The following is a 20987-nucleotide window of genomic DNA, read 5'->3' as shown; positions in this document are numbered from 1 at the left end:
CGAACCGTGAATCGAAATGGCCATGTACCGAATCGCGAATCGAATCGTGAATCGTAAAGATTCACTTACGTTTTCTAAATTACATAAAAAAAACATATTTATACACTTAAATATTATAAATATGAAATATTTAGATTTAAAAGTAATAAAAATGTTATTTTACATGATGATCACGTGGTCTAAATAGGTAAGACGCTTCTATGGCAAGAGATGTGGGTCCGAGCCCCACCGTGATCTATGATCCTATATTATATTTATGTATTTATGATATAATTTATGTAAATTCACATCACAACATATATGTATGGCAATTCACATTCATCATGAATAAGGTTCACAACTTAACAAGTTCTAAACTTTTCAAAACTCTAATCTATACTTGTAAAGTAACTTGTGTCAAAAAGAGACTATACAAAACAAAAGTTAGATTAGACAAAGTTAAAAGTTCCAAGAAGTCTTCATTTCTTCATTTCAATCTTCATCATCTCCAAGGTCAATATCATCTTCATCATCTTCATCATCATCTACCATAGTCACTTCATCAAACTCTTCTTCCTCTTCCTCTTCCTCTTCCCCACCTTCAATCAATTCAACTTCATCATCATCTTCAAATACTTTTCTTTTTCCTCTATCGATGGCATTTAAATTTCTTGGTCCTACATTAATAAAATTAAATAAGGTTATGAATGAGCAAGTAAATGTGAAAATATAGAAACTAAATCTTTGAAATTAACTTATTTAAAAATTAAAATATACAATTATACCTCTTTTTCTCTTTTTGCTAGTTGTTCCTTCATCATCTTCGAAACACTCTTGGATGTCCATCCATGAATGATCTTCGGGTAGACATGGATCTTCTTTCTCGGTAATCCATTCATCATCGGATTCCATATCCGATAAATAAATAGGATCATAAGTCTCACCCCTTTCTTGTCTCTTAATTTGCCTCAACTCAAGCTGAATGTTATACTTCACAAAAACCAAAGCATTCAACCGTTGTTGCTCCAACCGGTTTCTTTTCTTCGAGTGCACATGATCAAAAGTGCTCCAATTTCTCTCACACCCGGTGGCACTACAAGTAAGACTTAGCACTCTAATAGCTAACTTTTGAAGCTCTTTGCACTCTTCTCTGTAACTTTCCCACCATAGAGCTGTAATTAAATGATAAAGAGATGTTAGAGAATAATGCATGCCATTGCCAACATAATTGTTGTGAAAATGTGAATATATAATTTCATAATATTAAAAAATTTTACCGGGTTGTTTCTTTTCCCTTGTCAAGATGGCCATGCTCATACCAAACATACCCTCGGCCTTCTTGAACTTTTCTAATTGCTCATCAACCTTCACTCTATCCTTTATATCCGGATACATCCTCTCAATGGTTTTAAATAAACCAATTTTCACCTCCGTATCCGCATTGAAGTTTTCTTGATAATGAAACCTAGAAAGAAAGATAAATTCATAAATAAATTCCATTACACATTTTGTATATAAGTCACACAACACAACACAACACAACACAAAAATTTGACCAAAATAAAAAAAAACTTACATCGGATTAAGGTAATATGCCGCCGCATGCAAAGGCCTATGGAGTTGTAAATCCCATCTAGTATCAATAATTTCCCAAATGCGCTTATATCTACCTCTCACATGGTTCAAGTTTGAAGCAATTTCTTCCTTCGCTCTATGCATAGCTTCATAAATAAATCCCATTGCCGGCTTTGCATCACCATCCACAAGCCTCAAAATTTTCACCAAAGGGAGCACACACTTCAAGCAATACTTGATTGCTTTCCAAAATCTAGTGTTAGGTTTTTATTCTTGGCAACCCCGTTTGACAAAACTCCTTTCAGATGTATTTATTTTCGCACTTTTATTTTAGTGAGGCTATGAGTTCATTAGATGTGAATCCAAACCCGAATCGAACCATGCAGAGAAGTTTGTGATGTTAATGCTTTCAAGATTGCCACTTCGCTGATTATTACGGGGGTCGAGCTGCCCGGTCAGCTCCCGGCCGAAGCAAATTGCAAAATTGCATGTCCGTCGTTGCTCGCTCGAGCCAAGGAGTTCTCGCTCGAGCTAGGGCTTGCTCGCTCGAGCCAAGGAATGCGCGCTCGAGCCAAGGATTGCGTCCATACAAAAAACTTGAAAGAGTGTATTCCTCGCTCGAGCCAAGGGTCCGTCGCTCGAGCCAAGGCACTAGTAGAAATCATGAAAAATACACTCCTAGCTCGAGCCAGCAAAGCTTCGCTCGAGCGAGCCTCAGAATCCGGATTTCTCAAGGAGTTTGTTTTCTTCCCAATCTAGGATTACTTTTTGTTCTCTACAAATACTTGGTTTTCTCCCAAGACTAACTTTTTTGATTGAAGTTCTCCAGATCTTATTTTTTGGATCTTAAGGTTTATATCTGGAGATATTTTGTTTGTTTTCTTTGATGTTTTTATTGAGTCTTCAACTCATGATTTAAAGAGAGTACATCAAAGGTTTGTTTGTTATACACAAAAGAGAGAGTTGTTCTTCAGTTGTGGATTCTGAAGAATTCGAGCCTGAAGCTTTGGTGGAATCCAGAGTGGCTCATCAGAAAGACAATTCCGTGGTGAAGATGGGGTTGGAAGAGGCACATAGAGGTTGGTTCAATTAGGCGTTGTGGATTCGCTAGGTAATTGAGAGTATACCTGTGTAATTCCTTTAAATCTTCTTAGTGGATTGTTCTTATGGCTGTTACCCGTGGTTTTTTGATCACAGTTGGAGGTGTCCAATTGTGGTTTTTTCCACGTTAAATCGTTGTGTCTCTTTGTCTTGATTGTTTGATTGGGATTGTTATATTCTGCTTAAAATTGATACATAATCACAAATCAACATCTAGGGGATTTCTAGATTTTTCATCTAGCATCTCCCAAGATTGTTCCTTGTGCCTTTTTTGCATTAACAGATGTAGAATAGCTACTTCTAGCCCACTCTTCCGATGCAAACATAGCTCTAAGTTGGAGCTTTCTATCTTGGAAACTTTTTAAAGTAAGGAAGGCGGTGGCAAATCTAATAACCGCGGGTCTTGTCAACTCTCTATTCTTTGTAAATTTTCTGAACAAATCAAGCACCCAAGCATGCCTATAAATGTACACAGCGATTTCCTTGGCTTTAATTATTGTATCTTTGAAAACCGTCAACTCACCTATGTCACTCAACATTAAGTCAAGGCAATGTGCCGCACATGGGGACCAAAACAATTTAGTCCTCTTCTCTTCCAATAATCTACCGGCACCCACATATGCCGATGCACTATCGGTTACCACTTGAACCACATTTTCTTCACCAATTTCATTCACAATGTCATCAAGCATCTCAAACAATTTCATTGAATTTTTAATTATACCGGAGGTGTCCATTGATTTAATAAACACCGTTCCACTTGGACTATTAACAAGGAAATTAGTAAGAGAGCGAGATTTTCCATCGGTCCATCCATCAGACATTATAGTGCAACCAGTCTTCTTCCATTCTTTTCTATACGCTTCTAAACTTGCATTCACATTATCAACCTCTTTTTTCAAAAAAGAAACTCTCACTTCATGATAACTTGGTGGTTTCAATCCCACACCATACTCACCAACCGACTTCAACATCTTCTTAAACAAAGGGCTTTTCACTAAATTAAAAGCCAATGCATGCCCATAAATAACTCTACAAATATCTCTAATCACGGGCTCCCTTTGCTTTATCATTTGATTCAAAGTTTGTTGCTTTGCCCTCCCCTTTGTGACATACGCATCCATAGTTCCCCCTTTACTTTTTCCCTCAATATTTTTTTCTTCAAAACAATCAACGTCTATAATGTTGTCTTGTTTTTTTCCACTTAAGAGTTGTAAAAACATATTCATAACATCTTCAGAAACTTGACTACAAGCACCAACATTATTATGAGTTCCGGCTAAATGATTTTTCATTCGAATCACTCCACCCCAATAATCTTTTCCACAATAATTACATCTCAAATACATTCTATTATCATCTTTGATACGGGTACAATGGTCCCATGTTGGATCTTGTTTTCCACTTTTTTTTTTTGCTTTTCATATTTTTTTTATCCATTAAAAAAAATAAAATATTTTTTTAATGTTCCACCCACACAACAGTAATGTTCCACCCACAAAGCAGATTCTTCAATGCTTCTACAGTCCACACAATAAACAATAATAAAGTAATGGATAATGGACAATAAAGTAATGGAAAAGGAGGAGTCTAAAGTAATATAGTATTTTATATTCCCTATTTGAAGTTTGTCTGGTAGTGTACTACCTCAAACAAAATTGCAGGAGCAAGAAGAGACGACCAAACAGCAGCAAGGGACCACGAAGCTCTGCGTCGAGGGCCACGAAGACTACACAAAGGGCCACGAAGCAGATTCCAACAGCAAGGGACCACCAAACACTGCGAAGAGGGACCACGAAGCTCTGCGTCGAACAGAGAGGTGAGTCTTTCTAGGGTTTTGTCTATTGGAAGTAAAAAGGGATCATGGGTTACCTTGGGTGGACTGTCGTTTGGTCTTAGAAGGCCAGGCGACCCATCTTGTGCCCAGAAAAAGCAAAAAAATTGGCCCAAAAATTGATTTTTTCCCATTCGGGTCCGAGAAACTGGGTCGACCCGCGACAGTAACGAATCGTGCGATTCAGCGATTCTTCGATTCGTATCGTGAATCGATCGATTCAGATGCGATTCTGCACCATTTCCGATTCCATGTACCTGTTCGAATCGATTTCTATGTGTATCGAACCGAATCGTACGATTCGAATCGCGAATCGTACGATTCTAACAATAGAGATGACTATCAAAAAAATTTCCTGATTCATATCTAATTAAATGGAACAATACCACTATTTAAATAATCATATTTAAACTTCTATGATGTCAACAATTGCCATGATGGTGCAAATATGCCACTCCCACAACAAAAAAAGAATGTCATATACACACGACATACACTCTCTTATAAGAGATCTAACAGTGGCAACATTCATATAAACGTCATCCCAAATTAATTGAAAATTTATTGATATCAAAAATACATATACCCATGTAATTGTTAAGAATATATTAATAAATAGTTCAGTTATAATTTTTCAATTGTTATGCATCATATCATAATTTATTTAATAATAAATTCATGAGATGCCATCTACATATATACAAATGAAAGGAAGCATATCGACAAATTGAAACAACCCCGGTCATAAATTGAAATATAAGATATACCGAAATTATATACCGACTTTGCCCATAAGTCAGTACTTCCACAAAATAAACTTGAACAGTTGCACCATTCATAAAAATGACATCAAAAAATTCTGTAAAAGTAAGAATAGTTTGTGAAACAAGACACCTCTAATATTAAATTTGTATAACCATATGTGAAACAGTTAATAACGATTCAAACAAGAAACAAATATAATTTGTACAGAAATGTATTCTATATAGATAAATAATAATTAGAAACAAAATGAGATTTTTGTTAGAATAATAGATTATTATTTGGGTTATTATTTTGTAATTATTTTATGCCTTAGGGCTCCCTTGTAATTATTAATCTTTATCAATATAAATAGGGGATGATATTCTAATCATTCCATAATCTTGGTGTTCTCTAAAAGTTACATGGTATCAGAGCCAAAACCCTAAACCCATCACCCACACTCCAGCGACACCAAGCAACCACCCTCCATCACTACCGAAAGGTCTGCCGGAGTCACCCATACTCAGCCGACCACTCATGTGACCCTTTAAGCCTAGACCGACACATTCGCTAGCCTTCTCGGCTCAAGCTGAACCTTCCCTAGCCCTCTTAACTCAAGCTGAAGGGCCTCCAGCCCTAGCGGACTCTTGTAGGTCTGTCGGCACCCCTGGAACCCTAGCCTGCCCTTCTCTAGGCCAGTCGGCAGCACCTGGGGGTCGCCTGGTGCCTTCGTGGTCACCTGGGTGGTCGACTAGTGCTGACGGCTTCATTGCCCTCTGGTTGGTCTGCCTCACGTATGGTAGTTTGACTTCTTTCCTTCTTTTTTCTTTCTGTTTGTTTTCTCTTCATAAAAAAAATAAAAATAAATAAATAAATAAAAACTTTATGCAGTAAAAAAAAAGAAAAAAAAAGAAAAAAAGAAAAAAAAATACTTTATGCTTTCATAGTGGTTGGTGTGTTGTTCCTTCCACCACCACCTTCCGAGTTTGTGATTGGTAGTAATTTTGTTTCGGGTTTGGTAGTACAGTATCTATGGCAGATTCTACCGGTGTATCCACTACTTCTCAGACACCTAAGAGTGAGAGTTCCCCTATACCTACTACTATGACGGATAACCCCAACCCTAGTCTTAAAATCACCACCTCTCTATTTAATGGTCAGAATTATCTCGCGTCACTACAAGAAAAAACACTTTTGGCGACCACCTATTTTTTTTGGTCGCAAATATTCCACTTTCTGCGACTAAAATTTAACTTTTGGCGACCACAATTTTTTGGTCGCGAAAAATCACCTTTTGGCGACCAAAAAAAAAAGTTGGTCGCGGAAAGTACACCTATTGGCGACCAAAGGCTTTTTTGGTTGCGGAAGATCACCTTTTGGCGACCAAAAAAAAAAGTTGGTCGCGGAAAGTATACCCTTTGGCGACTAAAAAAAAAATTGGTCGCGGAAAGTATACCTATTGGCAACCAAGGGTTTTTTTGGTCGCGGAAGATTACCCTTTGGCAACCAAAAAAAAAGTTGGTCGCAGAAAATATACCTATTGGCGACCAAAGGCTTTTTTGGTCGCGGAAGATTATCCTTTGGCTACCAAAAAAAAAAAGTTGGTCGCGGAAAGTTATGACAGGATAAATTTTTTAAAAAAGGATACTACTGTAATTACATTTAGGCATTAAAAGTTTTATAAAATAATATATAACTCGATTTTTATGGGTTATATAGTTTTTTTGCCAAATATGAACAAGAGGCATGTTATTGGCAGAGTGGATTGGGTGCATGGTGACTCCTTGGTCTGGAGTTCAAGACCCAGGCAGCACAAATGAATTATTTTTTTGGGTCAAGGCGCTAACTTTTGGCGACCAACTTATCTTTGGTCGCTAAAAGTTCCCTTTTGGCTAATATGAATTGGACTTTCCGCAACCAAAAAAGTTGGTCACGAATGGTCACTTTTAGCGACCAAAGGCTTTTTTGGTTGTAGAAAACCATCTGTCACGAGGCTTTAGCGGCCAACTCGCGACCAACATATTTTGGTCGCGAAAAGGTTTTAGCGACCAAATGTGGTACTTTTCGCGACCAAAATGTTGGTCACGGAAAGTGTTTTTTCTTGTAGTGCGTGGTCGTAGAGTTTGACTATGTTTTTGAAGAGCAGAGGGAAGATGTGGTATGTCAATGGCAGGATATAGGCACCGAGCACAATTAACCTAGGTTATGACCAATGAGAGATTACCAACTCTTTGATTATGGTTTGGCTTATTCATTCGATGGTACCAGACATTGGCGAGGGCCACTTGTCTGTGGAGATTGCCTAAGATGTTTGGAATGCTGTGGCTACCACCTATTCCCGCAAAGGGAATTTCTTACAGGCATTTGAGTTATGTCACTCTATTGAGAGCTCTGTTCAGAGGGAGTAGACGGTTCTTCAATACTTCACCTTCCCCACCAACAACTGGAAACGCATTGATCACCTGCAGGACTATAAGCCTGTTTGCACTGCTGATTCCGTCGGGTACAGGAAGTTCATTGCATAGGAAAGGGTTTTCAAGTTTCTAGCCGGTCTCAATGTGGAGTATGATCCGGTTTGGAGTAGGGTTCTGAGTATGGACACTCTTCCTTCACTTCAGAAGGCATTTGCCTATGTACAGAATGAGGAGAGTCACCGGTCTGCTATGATGTCCTCTGTCTCTACTAAACGCTCAGCATTACTATCTACCTCTAGAGATGGCCTTAGCTTGACTCCCATCCCTCCGTCTACCGCTGCCGCTAAGGAGTCTGTATTCTGTGATTAGTGTAAGAAACTGCACCATACTCATGAGACGTGTTGGAAGCTTCATAGGAATCTATCCGGAGGTTGGTCAGGCCAGTCTAGAGGACGTGGCTCCTATCTACGGGCTCATCAGCCTAGTGTCATTGATACATTTGATTCTACTTCTACTTTCATTGGCCAGGCTTCTGATGGTCTCTCTGGCATGACTACTCTTGAAATTGAGGATGTTCTGCGTCACTTGCTGAACCGCCAGTCTTCTACTACTCTCAGTACATCTTTCTCGTCATTTGCCTGCTTAGGTAAACCTAAGTGTAACGGGAACAGTCATCAACAAATGACACATAGTATGCAGAACCCCCTTTGGTGAGAACAGGAGAAGGGCCCTAAACATCAGTATGAACTAAAGAAAATGATGTATCAAATATAAAAGTACTTTTATGAAAAGGTAAGGCTGTCATTTTGGCAAGTTTACACCCCCGACATTCAGTAAGTTCACTAGGAGAAACTTTACCCAATATACCAGACTGAGTTAAAGACCGTAAGCAATTAACAAATAAATGTCCTAATTTAGAATGCCACAAGTAGAAAGGACTAGACAGAGAATCTAATTGAAAAGAGAAAAAAGGCAGCTAGAGAGGTTGCCATAGGCAAATACAAGCTCTCCACCACATAAAGGTCTCCAACTTTACCACCGGTCCCAATCTGCTGCTTAGACATCCAATCCTGTACAGAACAAATAGAAAAAGAAAAGATAACATCAAAACCAGAGACATCAAGCTGACTGATAGATAATAAACTGACAGATAACTGAGGAACATAAAGAACGGATGGAATAGAGACAGCAGACATAGCAGACGGTAAAATAGACCCAACAGATATAACAGACATACCAAACCCATTAGCAGCATTAACAATAATAGGAAAGGGTGGGAGATTACAATTTTGAAGTAAGGAGAGATGATGAGTCATATGATGAGAGGCATCAGAGTAAGAAAACCAAACAAAGGAAGAGATACTTGAAGAAGACCCAAGTAAACCTAAACGAAGAGAGGAAACAACTGAGGTAGATAGACATCCCTTCTTGGGACAGTGATACTTCTAATGACCCCTCTGATGGCAGAAGGCACACTCATTTGAAGCAAGTGACGTATTTTCGGGCCTAACAATTTTATCATCTAGCATTGTAATAAACAAGAAGCTAATGGGGCAAACTGTAATAAAAAAAATTAGAACCAGATGGGTCACAGTGTAATAGATAGAAAGCTGATAGGCAATAATAAGTAATAAACCCAAAACAAAGTTGATGGGCCAACCAACCATGATATATCCAAAACAAAACCTGAGTCGAAGTAGGACTAGAGAGAGAGAGAAGAATCCATCGAACCAGAATCTAAAGAGGGAGAAAAACAGGGTCACAAATCGGAGGAGTAGATGATGAACACAATGAAGAACTGAACCACAGAGAGAGATCCTGATACGGTGGGTCACAATGCTATGCCAGCAACAGACGAAGTCGAACCAGGGAGGTGACTAAACTGATGTTTCAATTGACAAATGAAGTCGAGACTCTGGTGAGAAATGTGACTTCAAAGATCACTGAAAGAGTTTGATGAGCTTCGATTAAAGCCAAAGAGCAGAATCAGAGGGCTTGACCGAACTAAAGCTCAGAACCAGAGAACCAGTTGCGATTTTTACTAGGGTTTCGCACTTGGCTCTGATACCATGTAAGTTTTCTGAATGAAGCTGTATATTCAATTGTATGTTTGATTACAATTAGACCTTAGATTATATATCCCTAACTCCTAAACCAAAAAGAAAAATACAACCACGCCTCTAATAGGAAAGTACAATCATGCCTCTAATATGTACAACTACAAGCATGCCTAATTTAGAATATACACAATATATTCTCACAACAACAACCCAAGGATTGATATCTTCTCCCACTTTATCCCTACATATTTCAAGGTTAGACTCTTAATATTTACAGGAAACTTGACCCCTTGGAGATCGGTCGACTTAAGTAATGACAAATTGTATAGCTTTAAAATGTCTATGTGTCTTAGAATTTCTAGATTAGGTAACACCAAATGCCTCAAATCTGATACTAGATATCCACAAAATCCCAACTTTGTAAGATGAGGAATCCTTGCCAATAAATCCTGAGCATATCCATATGGGTCTAAGTTTGTGATGGTTTGTAGGTTTTCTAATACACAGGGATAGCTGTGATCCACTGCTGCTTCTTCAGAACACAAAGACACAGAAAATCTTGCTCCATTAATATGAAGATGCCTCTTCTTCAGAATTGTCCAAAAATTATATGGCAGAATAACTTTGGTATATGTTAAAATGATAACTGTTTCTAGGTTTGAGAGATTGGATATTGATGGAGGCAATTTCCAGTAACCATCCAAAATAATTGCCAAATACCTCAAATTAAGAAGTTGTGTTATTTTGGTTGAAAAGAAGGTACTCTCATACCAGAAGTGAAACACTCTAAGAAGTTTGAAGGTCCGACAAATAAACACGGACACATCATCAAACGTATAGTTCAAATAATCAATTTCTTCTGCTGAATCATTATTGAAGCACAAGAATGATTGAACAACTGTTGGGGAATAAGATTCAAAGGCAACATGATCAAATTGTTCTAAGAAGTCAGAATGGATGCACATGCAACAACGGTTATTTGTTTTGTAGTTACTTGAAGAATAAGGACAAGCATCTTTATAATTGTGAATCCAATGTAGAAAATTTATTTCCTTGGCTTTCTTCAAGCATAAATCACGCAAAAGATAATGCATACGACATGTTTTAATTCGACCATCAAACTTTTTTCGAGCAACAATTACTAGACTTCTTTGAATTAGATCCATTAAGTAACCCTCCGCTACTTCCTTCAAGCTTTTCTGCTTAATTTTTTTTGTATAAACCCCATAGCTATCCATAACCAAATTAATCTCTGCACTGAGATTTCTTGATCTTCTGGAAATGCTCCTAAATAGAGGAAGCATGGTTTCAAGCAACGAGGCAAGTGATTGAAACTCAGTGCTAGTGTGTCCAAGTACTGGTTTGGATCAATGACAATGTACGAGCTTACACTTTGGGAAACTTGTTTCCAACACTCTTTTGTCTTCTTGTTCTTCGCGAGAAGACCTGCAATTACAACAATTGCAAGTGGAAGCCCTTTACATTTTTTCATTATTTGTTTCCCAATTTCAATTAGTGCTGCAGGGCAACTTTCTTTCTGAAACACCTTCCATTGAAATAATTCCCAACTTTCTTCTTCATTTAGAAAACGAATACAACGAGGTTGGCTATCAGGTGAGGCATGCATAGCCACCTCTATGTGACGACTAGTAAACACAACTTTACTTCTAATGTTATCATTTGGTAAATACATTTTAAGATCGACCTAGGCACCAATATCCCAAATGTCATCAATGACAACGAGATATCTCTTCCCCCTTAAAGTGCTTGTACAACTTTTCGCCTAACATTTCATTGCTCATGTTTGTAACTTCATCGGTAAGGAGATTAACAGAATGTAAAATGTTCAATAGCATTTCTCCTTTTTTGGGTACTTGAGAAACATAGGTCCATGCACGAATATGGAAGTAGTGTGTGATATAAGGATCATTGTACACTTTTCTGGCTAAAGTTGTCTTACCGAGTCTAGGCATCCCAACAATTGATATAATGTGCAGCTGCTTCTTCCTTCCAGCAAGTTTCTCTTTTACAGTCAATGCCTTGCCGTCTGTAAAACCAAAGTTATGTGTAGAATTATTTTATTGGATAGATTAGTAATTAAATTAATTTGTATGGATAATTTAGTAACTTGAAGAAATTAGGTTATAACCCTTTAAAAAAAAAAGAAAAAGGGTTTTATATTATTTCATTATCACATTTACACAGAGGATTCAAGGAGAATCGGCGGTAGGAACTAAGGGCGCAGGACATTCTTGATATGCCCATTGATTGAGGTACCTTTCTGCACCATAGTATATTAATAGGCAGTCTAAACATTATGGGAAAGGAAATCTGTGTGGATGCCTAAGTGTTGAGATTTTGGATGTATGGTGCAACTTGTATAGTGTAATTGTGTGGGTTGTAGAAACAGTGCAATATTAGTTTGTGTAGGTGTAGTTTTGACAATAGAGTTCGGTATATTGGATAAGGTGTGTTTGGCTATTAAATTGGGGGAATTGATTTGGTGTTTCTTGTATATTAAAGCATTTCATATATATAGTGGGTTCTTGTGGATGTGTGAAAGATATAAAAATATTAATTTATTTGAGGTTATATTTATTAGGTTCGTGTGATTGAAGTGGTGGAGTTATCAGGATCAACACTTCCCAACAAGGATTGGGTAGCAAGCCAAGGATCAACATCCACTCCTCCACTTTAGTGATTTTTCTTAATGTTGAGTTCTTAAACTCCCATTTGGTAATATTTATGTTTATAATTTTTTGTTTATGCTTACAAAAATTTTAAAAACAAAAAGGGGAAACCAGTTTGGTGTTTAATTTTTTTCTCCAAAAAATGGAGATTAACTTAAATTTTGATTTTTTGATTTTTTTAATTTTTTAATTTTTAATTTTTAATTTTTTTTGGAATGTGTGATATATAAGTATTAAATAACAATATCCATGTGGATTAATACATATGGAACGTTTGTGATATTTGGCTATGACCTATTGTGGTGTTGGTTATGATTTGGTTATACATATTGTGGTGTTAGTTATGACTAGTTGTAACGTTGGCTATGACATTATTTTGGTTAAGATCCAAAAGATCTTTGGTTATACCTTATGACTCATTTTTTATTTATTTAAATTATGACTGAAATAGATTCAATTATGATATTTACAGTAATTAACCCTTATAACTTACATACACATCCTTCACCGTAGCATAACCCGTCTACAAATCATACTATGCAAATATATATATTATAATAAAGTAGAATGGTTTTTGAAAATGTCTATCGTTCATGAGTATGTAAATTTTTAACAATTTTCTTGTTGGACTTTCAGCTTTGGTGCACTTTTTCATTTTGCACAGTGGTGATGGTGCGGGAACCCATTCTTATCCCTTCCCTACCATCACATAAACCTCTGTCTCCCTTGCCATTGTTCGTAGCTTGGCCAAAAGCAGAAGTGATAGTGGATGAGAGAGTTCTAATATATATTTATATATTATATTGTTTTTAACTATTTTATTTTCTATTATTTTTTAAGCCTTTTGTTTAATATTTTTCCTAATTTTTTTTTTCTTTTCATTTTAGCATGGGGATGATGGTTGTAAATTCAACTAGTGGATCCAATGACAATGACAATGGGATATCTATGCTCTTGACTAAACGCTACTTTGACTATATACTTTTTAAAATAAGTTTAGAGTTCTCCTCTCTACCATTTTTTTTTTTATTAGACCTATTTTTTTTTTTAATTTTATTTTTTATTGAAGAGCTCAATTCAAGAATTAAGTAAAGGTTATTTTTTTAATCAATTCTAAAACCTAGTTTTGATCATTTGGTTGTGTACAAAATTTTTTTTTTAACTGATCTAAAGTAAATTGTGATTACCTATAAATTGGAAATGAAATGGGAAGAGATAGGCCAATTGTATGAGAGTGATTGATTTTAAGTCGTGTCAAATTATGTTACGAGTGCTTTCAAACATAAGTAATTCGCTAGTATATATAAGAAGAAGAAAGTTGCTATATAGGGTTATTCTCTAATTAATGAAAAAAATTTGAAAGGTATTCCCAAATTGATCATTAAAATTATAAAAATGAAAATGAAAATAGATGAGAACCAATAATGTGATGACACGTATATTTTTACCCTATAAAAATTCATAAATTTGAGAAAAATAGATTTGAGGTTTTCATGAACAAGGACTTTACAACTTGTTTACATATATAATAGTATACATATAGATATAGATATAGAATTTCTCATATATATAGGGAAATTCTATAATGTACACCCCGTTTTAGAATGTGCACCATATACCCAGTTACGACATTTATGATTTTTGAGTATGACTCATTGTATTGCAGGTTATGACTTATTGTAGTGTTAGTTATGACTTAGTTATAACTTCTCGTGGTTTTATTTTAGTTATTACAAGAGAAGTTTTTGGTTATGCCGAAGTGGTGTTTGGTTATAACCCTTAGCTATGACTTGGTTGACTCATAGTGATGTTAATTATGACTTATTGTGATTACGATTTTAGTTCTGATAGAAAAGGTTTTTGGTTAGGATTTAAGTGGTGTTTGGTTTATGACCCATTTTGTTTATTTTTAATTATGACTTGAAAATGATTTAGTTATGACATGTGTGATATCAACACCACATATATCATAATTTATATATATACACACCCCAAAAAAGGGTCTGTATTATAGCACGACCCATAAAAGATAGAGAAAAGAATATGACAAAGAAAAGAAAAGATTAAACATAAATATAAAAAGAGTAATGTTAGGCTTCATGAAAGAAATATCATGAAAATTTTTATGAAGATTCTCCACCCTTGGATATGTGATTGCATAACACACAATAAAACATCACAAACTAATTTAAGGGTGGAGAATTTTCATGAAACTTTTCATGGTATTCTAGCCTTCATACCATGGAAAATTTCATGAAAATTCTCTACCATTGAATAAGCGATTGCATAACACACAATATCATGAAAATTTTAAGATGTATATATTTTATTGGTGAGAGATCCACCATTTATAAAATAATTTGGTAAGTTCATTTATTATGAGTGTTGCCATTAACACCCCTTCAATTATTTTGGATCCCTCGTTTTTTAACTCTTTTTTTTTTTTATTACAATAATAACCTCAAATGAAATTACTAAAAAGGACATCAATAATTTTGGGACACCAATCTTACAATTAAACCTACACACCTACTAAATCATGAATTAAGGGTTTACGAGAGTACCCACTCCCATCACCACTCATCCATCTTTCCCAAACCCCACCTTCAAAACCTATCCACTCTTAAAATCATGAAAACCATTTGGCAGCAATATTCCAGTGGTAACGGTGGCAACCATTTGATTACTTACACTTCTTCGGCAATGACAATGAGTGCAAATTTTTCCGACAACTACAATTTTATGAGACGAGAGGAGTGCAACAATAAAAGCTCAGAGGAGGTTCATAACTTTGATGGTGTTCTTAGCTCAAATGAGATTGGCCTTATAAGGGTAAGTTTTTTAAAAAACATGGCAAAAATATTAAAAACTGTTCGTCATTTTTTCGGGACTAAATTCCCAAACATATGACCAAAATTTTGAAACACATGCCCGAACATTGTTTATTTGTTCAAGAACAGGTAGCTGAATATTTATATTCTCAGGTCATGAACAAGTATGTAGAGATGAAGTAGTAATCACCTTCGTGGGTTTTGTTAGGGTTTTTGGAAGAGAGACTTTTTGGGGTGTTGGTGTGTGTATTCAATTGAATGGGTGAAATATTTCCATAAGAATAATTTTGGTATTATTTGAGGGGAGAAAAGAAATTTTAAGGGTTTTAGAATTTATAAGTGAGGGTCCAAAAAAATAGGGGGTCCAAAATAATTGATGGGGTGCTAATAGCAGCACTTTTTATTATTTTGGATGACGTTTTGTTTTTAATTTTACCCCTCAATCTATCTGTTTAATTTTTTTAACTATCTGTTCAAATATTTATTTGTTTAATTTTTTTGACTATCTGTTCAAATATATTTTTATCTGTTTAATTTTTTTGACTATCTATTCATTTTTTTTGTTCAAATTTTTTTTTTTTTTTGCTATTTGTTCAATTTTTCTTATCTGTTGAAATAACAATTTCTTATCTGTTAAAATAAAAATTCATTTTTCTTATCTATTATACCTATTTGTTAAAATAAGAATTCTTATATGTTAAAATTTTAAGAATTCATTTTTAAGATAAGAATTTCTTAAAACTTGTAATGGATTGGACAATTCTTAACAGATAAGTTTGAATTTTTAGCAGATAAGAAATAGGTTTAAGAATTCATTCTTATCTGTTACAATTTTTAACAAATAGGTTTAAACAAATCTATTAACATATATGAAGAATTCATTTTTCTTATCTGTTAAACAATTCCACTCTTAAACAATTTTTCAATAGATAAGTTTAACATATTGAAACAATTCCACTCTTAAACAAATATGTTGAGAATTCTTATCCATTTTACAAATTTGTTTCATCATCCACAACATTCATCATCTTCATCAACAACAAAAATCAACAACTACAAAAAAAAAAAAAATAACAATAATAATAATAATAATAATAATAATAATAATAATAATAATAATAATAATAATAATAATAATAATAGAGAGAGAGAGAGAGAGAATTTGCTTATCTGTTCAAAAAAAAAAAAAAAAACTCAGATTAGGGATCTTCAAGCAAGTTCTGTTGATTTACCACACACACATACATACATATATATACCTAAATATAGACTTGTTTGAGGATATTATCAACAAAACCTTAGATCAACTAAGATCTAGGCTTTTATCTTGCATATATCTCATCGTGATCGTCATGATCTAGACGATAGTGGTGGTTCGAGTGATGGATCTGAGTTGATCTATTTTTGATTTGGCCTTAGCATTTTTTAAGCTTTAAATTTTCAAGATCGAGAGAGAGTGAGAGATAGAGATAGAGAGAGATAGAGAGAGATAAAATAAATGGATTTGAGCCATGGTTTTCACCTCCGACAGATCCGTCGCTAGTGAAGCACAAGTGCGAAGAAGGATGAGGCCAATGTCGAAAGAAGAAGCGACGATAGATCTAAGGGAACCAAAAGGATGAAAAGATGAGAGAGAGAGAGAGGTGGTCAATCAACGAGACGATAATGGTGGTGGTGGTTAGTCACTGGCAATGGTGGCGACAGAAGTGAAGAGAGAGAGAGAGAGAGAGAGAGAGAGAGAGAGAGAGAGGTCTGGGCTCCCAAACCATGGTTATAAAATATATATATACAGAGGGTATTTTGGTCATTTTGTCTGGTCATTTCTTTATGGACAAATTATTTTAAAATGTAAACTTTTAACCAAACAAAATTTAAATTTAAATTTATATTTATGACCAAGTGCCCTTCTTTATTTAGTATTTTTTTAAAAAAAATTATTACCTTTTAGAGTTATCTGTACGAGACTGACATAAAAAGTAAGCACATATATATAATTTTGAAAAACAATACCAAATATTAAAATAAAAAAAAAATCCAACTACTATATGTCAGACAACTCATGTCACCCATGCTGTCACATCCTATGATGTTTATTTTGACTATTTTTTGATAATTCAAACAGTTCATATTATAAGATTTATTGAGCATATTATTCATATAAAAAATGAAATTAATCAGACAACTATAACCCCATGATCAAGACGAATAATAACCCTAAAAATTATTAAAATCATGTTAACCATTTATTTTTTTTTTAAACATAAACGTGGTTTGTTGTGGATTACAGATGTCTAATTAATTTGATTTTTTTCATACCTGATTTACTCAATGAACCCTACACTATGAATATTTCAGATCATTAAAATGAATCTGGGACATGCCTTCATGGATGCACAACATGGTGCTATTGTAACACCCTGTCCCACATCGGAAGTTTGCATGGGTGATCTTGGGCATATAAAGCACCACTACCTTGCTACTAAGTAACTTGGACTTAAGCTTTTGGGTATTGTTGGTCAATCCACAAGTTACTTGGGCCAGCAAGTAGGGGGCCGTTATAGCTATGCCTATAAAGAATAACACCAACCTCATTCCTGTCTTTAGAAGACTAGTTGGTATCTTATAGCATATTATTGAAAGGTAGCTGGTTGTCTCCAATTCACAAACTGGACTGAATGTACTGTTCGTGCTCCTGTGGTTCACCATGGACCTCATGTCAATGATTTGAATTATTCATTTTTTAGAGCATAACATGTAGATCATTCATGAAAAAAATTAGATCGATTCGATAACTATAGTCATGTTATTTTATTACATTTATCTCTCAAAAAATAAATAATCTAATTTTCAAATAATATTTGTCATTTAGTTTTGTACAAATAAATGCCATAAGCTAATATAGCTGTAAGCATGGAAAATTTGTGTCAATTGCAAATTGGCACTTACGTTTTTTTTTTCCTCCAAAGATAGTAATAGGGCCGGTTTTGAGTTTTTAGGGACCTAAGGTGAAATCAAAAAAAGGGGGCCAATATTCATTAAAAAAAAAAAAAACCACCCTGTTTGGTATCACTACCGGTGATTAATACTAAAATAGATATCAAAATGTATTCATTCTAGAGTACCAAAAAAAAAAAAAAAGTTACCATAAGGTATAGTTCAAATCAACAAAACAAATTAATTAATCAACTAACCTAATTAATGAAATGTTCTAACAGTGTGAAGCAAACAAATCTACTTGTTTCTTGCTACCAAAATATTTATCAAGTGCTCCCGATTGAGATTGAATTAATTGTTCTACTTTTAGCTTCTTCTATCTCTTTTCATTTCTAAAACTATGCTTCTTAGGAAACATGACTATAATCACAATTCAATCCACTAATCATTCATACCTAATAGTAAAGAAGTTATAAAAAATAATTTAATGAAACAAAATTAGGGCAAAAAAATTAGGGAAAACTTTTTATTCTTCTAAAATCTGATAAACAAAGAAGGTAAAAAAAAAAATTAGAATAATTTTATTATTCCAATAAAATCTGATAAAGAAATAAGGTAGAAAAAATTAGGACAAATTTATTTATTCTATTAAAATCTGATAGTAAGAGGGAAAGGGAGAGAGAGAGAGAGAGAGAGAGAGAGAGAGAGAGAGAGAGAGAGAGAGTGAGTGAGTGAGTCGCCGCCATTGATAATTTCCAATCAATTTCTGCCACTGCTTAGTGCTCTGCTTATGCTTGGTATGCTTCCTTTCCTTCGTCAATTTGTGTGTGTGTGTTAGAGAGAGAGAGAGAGAGAGAGAGAGAGAGAGAGAGAGATTAAGAGCTTGTATGTATTATTCTTCTCCCTGGGCCATCAACACTTTCTGTAGATATTTGAATTTTAATTGGGCCAAATGACGCTTATAAATAAATATGGTCCAACAGAATATTTTCGGGCCCTTTAAATTGGTTCTAAAATAACAAAAATAATTTGGGCCAATTTAAATTTGTAATATACTACAATAGTTTACTAAATTTGAGGCCCCTATCTTGGGACCTAAAGCACAGGCCTCAATGGCCTTAGCCCAGGCTAGGAATGACAACGGGGCGGGGCGGGGCCGGGGATCACCCTTCCCGTCCCCGATCCCCGATGGTGGAAACTCCCCCCGTCCCCGGTCCCGACCCCGACGGGGAGCTCATCACTGCCCCCGCCCCCGCCCCTTAACGGGGATTGGGTTTCCCCGACCCCGAAAAGTCCCCGACCAAAAGAGAAGAAAAAAAAAAAAAATTAGTTCCATGATTTCTTCAAACTACAACAACAACAACAACAACAACAACAATTATTAACAATGTTGATCATCACCATTAACAATCTCATGAGCTCAAAAATTTAAGATGTAACAAATGTAAATAAAAAAAAAATTTCAGATCTAACAGATCTGTTGTTCATCACCATTAACAATCTGATGAGCTCAACAAAAAAAAAAAAAAAAAGATCTAACATATATATATATATATATATATTTTCAGATCAGATCAGATCATATATATATTGTTCATCACTAGATCAGATCACACACACACACACACACACACACACACACACACAGATCTAACACACACACACACAGATAACACTGATCACCGTGGTGGGAGGAGGGAGAAGACGTCGGAGATGGAAGGAGGAGATCGCCGTGATGGGAGGAGGGATGGGAGGAGCCGCCGCCGCCATTGCCGCCGCCATGACCGTGAGTGAGTAGCACCTGATGGGAGGAGTCGTGATGGGAGATAGGAGGAGGAGATCACCGTGATGGGAGGAGCCGTGATAGGAGGAGGAGATCGCCATGACCGTGAGCGAATAGCACCTGCAGAGAGAGAGAGAGAGAGAGAGAGAGAGAGAGAGAGAGAGAGAGAGGAGAGACTGTGTATGTGTGTGAGGAGTGTGTTGACCAAGCCTTAACACATACACATATATTATATATATATATAGACGGGGTAACTTAGTAATTTCCTGTCGGGGAACCGGGGCGGGGATCGGGGCCGGGGTCGGGCCGGGTCCGGGACTGAAATATGCATCCCCGTCCTCGGCCCGAATGTCATCGGGGATTAAAATTTTAATACCATCCCTGGCCCATCGGGGGTATTTTCCGGGGAATAACCATTCAATTCGGGGTTGGGGGATCGGGTCCCCGTCGGGCCGGGTTCTAATTGCCATCTCTAGCCCAGGGCCAGTACTGGAGAGTAAAGTCAAAACCGAAATTTTTTGTCAATTACAAATTGGCACATACTTTTTTTTTCCAAAGATAGTAAAGTCTTTTTTAGATCGCAAGTCAAACACCAAAACCATTACCCATTAAGGGCCCACAAACCACATAGGGGGGCTGCCTCCCAAGCACAACACCTAGCCCCAGAACAAGCAAACCGAGCTAAGGCATTTGTCACTTCATTTTGCCTCCACCCCACAAAGCTCACCTAACACCCCCCCAAAGACTTCCCCAGCAAAACCAAATCTCGAACCACCATAGCAATTTCCTGGTGCACCTCAAGTCAAACCGAGCATTAACGACCCACGAGATTGCTCCAACCACTGCCAATATCGGAGTGGAAATAAGAGCATATCACTATGGATTTCATTGTTGGACTACCTCGCTCCAATGGAGGTACGGATTCGATTTGGGTTATTGCTGACTGCTTGACTAAATCTATTCATTTCTTACCTATGAAAACATTTTTTAATGCGGATAAGTTGGCTACTATTTATATTAATGAGATTGTGAGATTGCATAG

At 35.9% G+C, this 20987-nt stretch overlaps 3 protein-coding genes across 3 annotated transcripts; all 3 read right to left on the bottom strand.

The window, feature by feature from the left end:
• Positions 1–297: 297 nt before the first annotated feature.
• LOC145803091 (uncharacterized) lies at positions 298–1734 on the bottom strand. Its single transcript, XM_082896460.1, has 4 exons — positions 1556–1734; positions 1257–1444; positions 765–1151; positions 298–656 (listed from the first exon to the last, which is right to left on the bottom strand). Exons 1-4 carry the CDS (start codon positions 1717–1719, stop codon positions 472–474), a joined length of 924 nt encoding a protein of 307 aa, XP_082752586.1. The 5' UTR covers positions 1720–1734; the 3' UTR covers positions 298–471.
• Positions 1735–2888: 1154 nt separating this feature from the next.
• LOC145802222 (uncharacterized) lies at positions 2889–4004 on the bottom strand. Its single transcript, XM_082894903.1, has one exon. The coding sequence runs from the start codon at positions 4002–4004 to the stop codon at positions 2889–2891; it is 1116 nt and encodes a 371-aa protein (XP_082751029.1).
• Positions 4005–9904: 5900 nt separating this feature from the next.
• LOC145802221 (putative late blight resistance protein homolog R1A-10) lies at positions 9905–20046 on the bottom strand. The gene is made up of 4 exons (XM_082894902.1): positions 19830–20046; positions 11668–11754; positions 11066–11153; positions 9905–10994 (listed from the first exon to the last, which is right to left on the bottom strand). Exons 1-4 carry the CDS (start codon positions 20044–20046, stop codon positions 9905–9907), a joined length of 1482 nt encoding a protein of 493 aa, XP_082751028.1.
• Positions 20047–20987: the final 941 nt, after the last annotated feature.

The sequence above is a fragment of the Camellia sinensis genome, chromosome 11 (genome assembly GCF_055761805.1).
Source record: "Camellia sinensis isolate YWXY chromosome 11, ASM5576180v1, whole genome shotgun sequence".
Taxonomy (NCBI): domain Eukaryota; kingdom Viridiplantae; phylum Streptophyta; class Magnoliopsida; order Ericales; family Theaceae; genus Camellia; species Camellia sinensis.
Note: the sequence above shows the minus strand (reverse complement) of the source record. Positions and strands in the feature narration are given on the sequence as shown.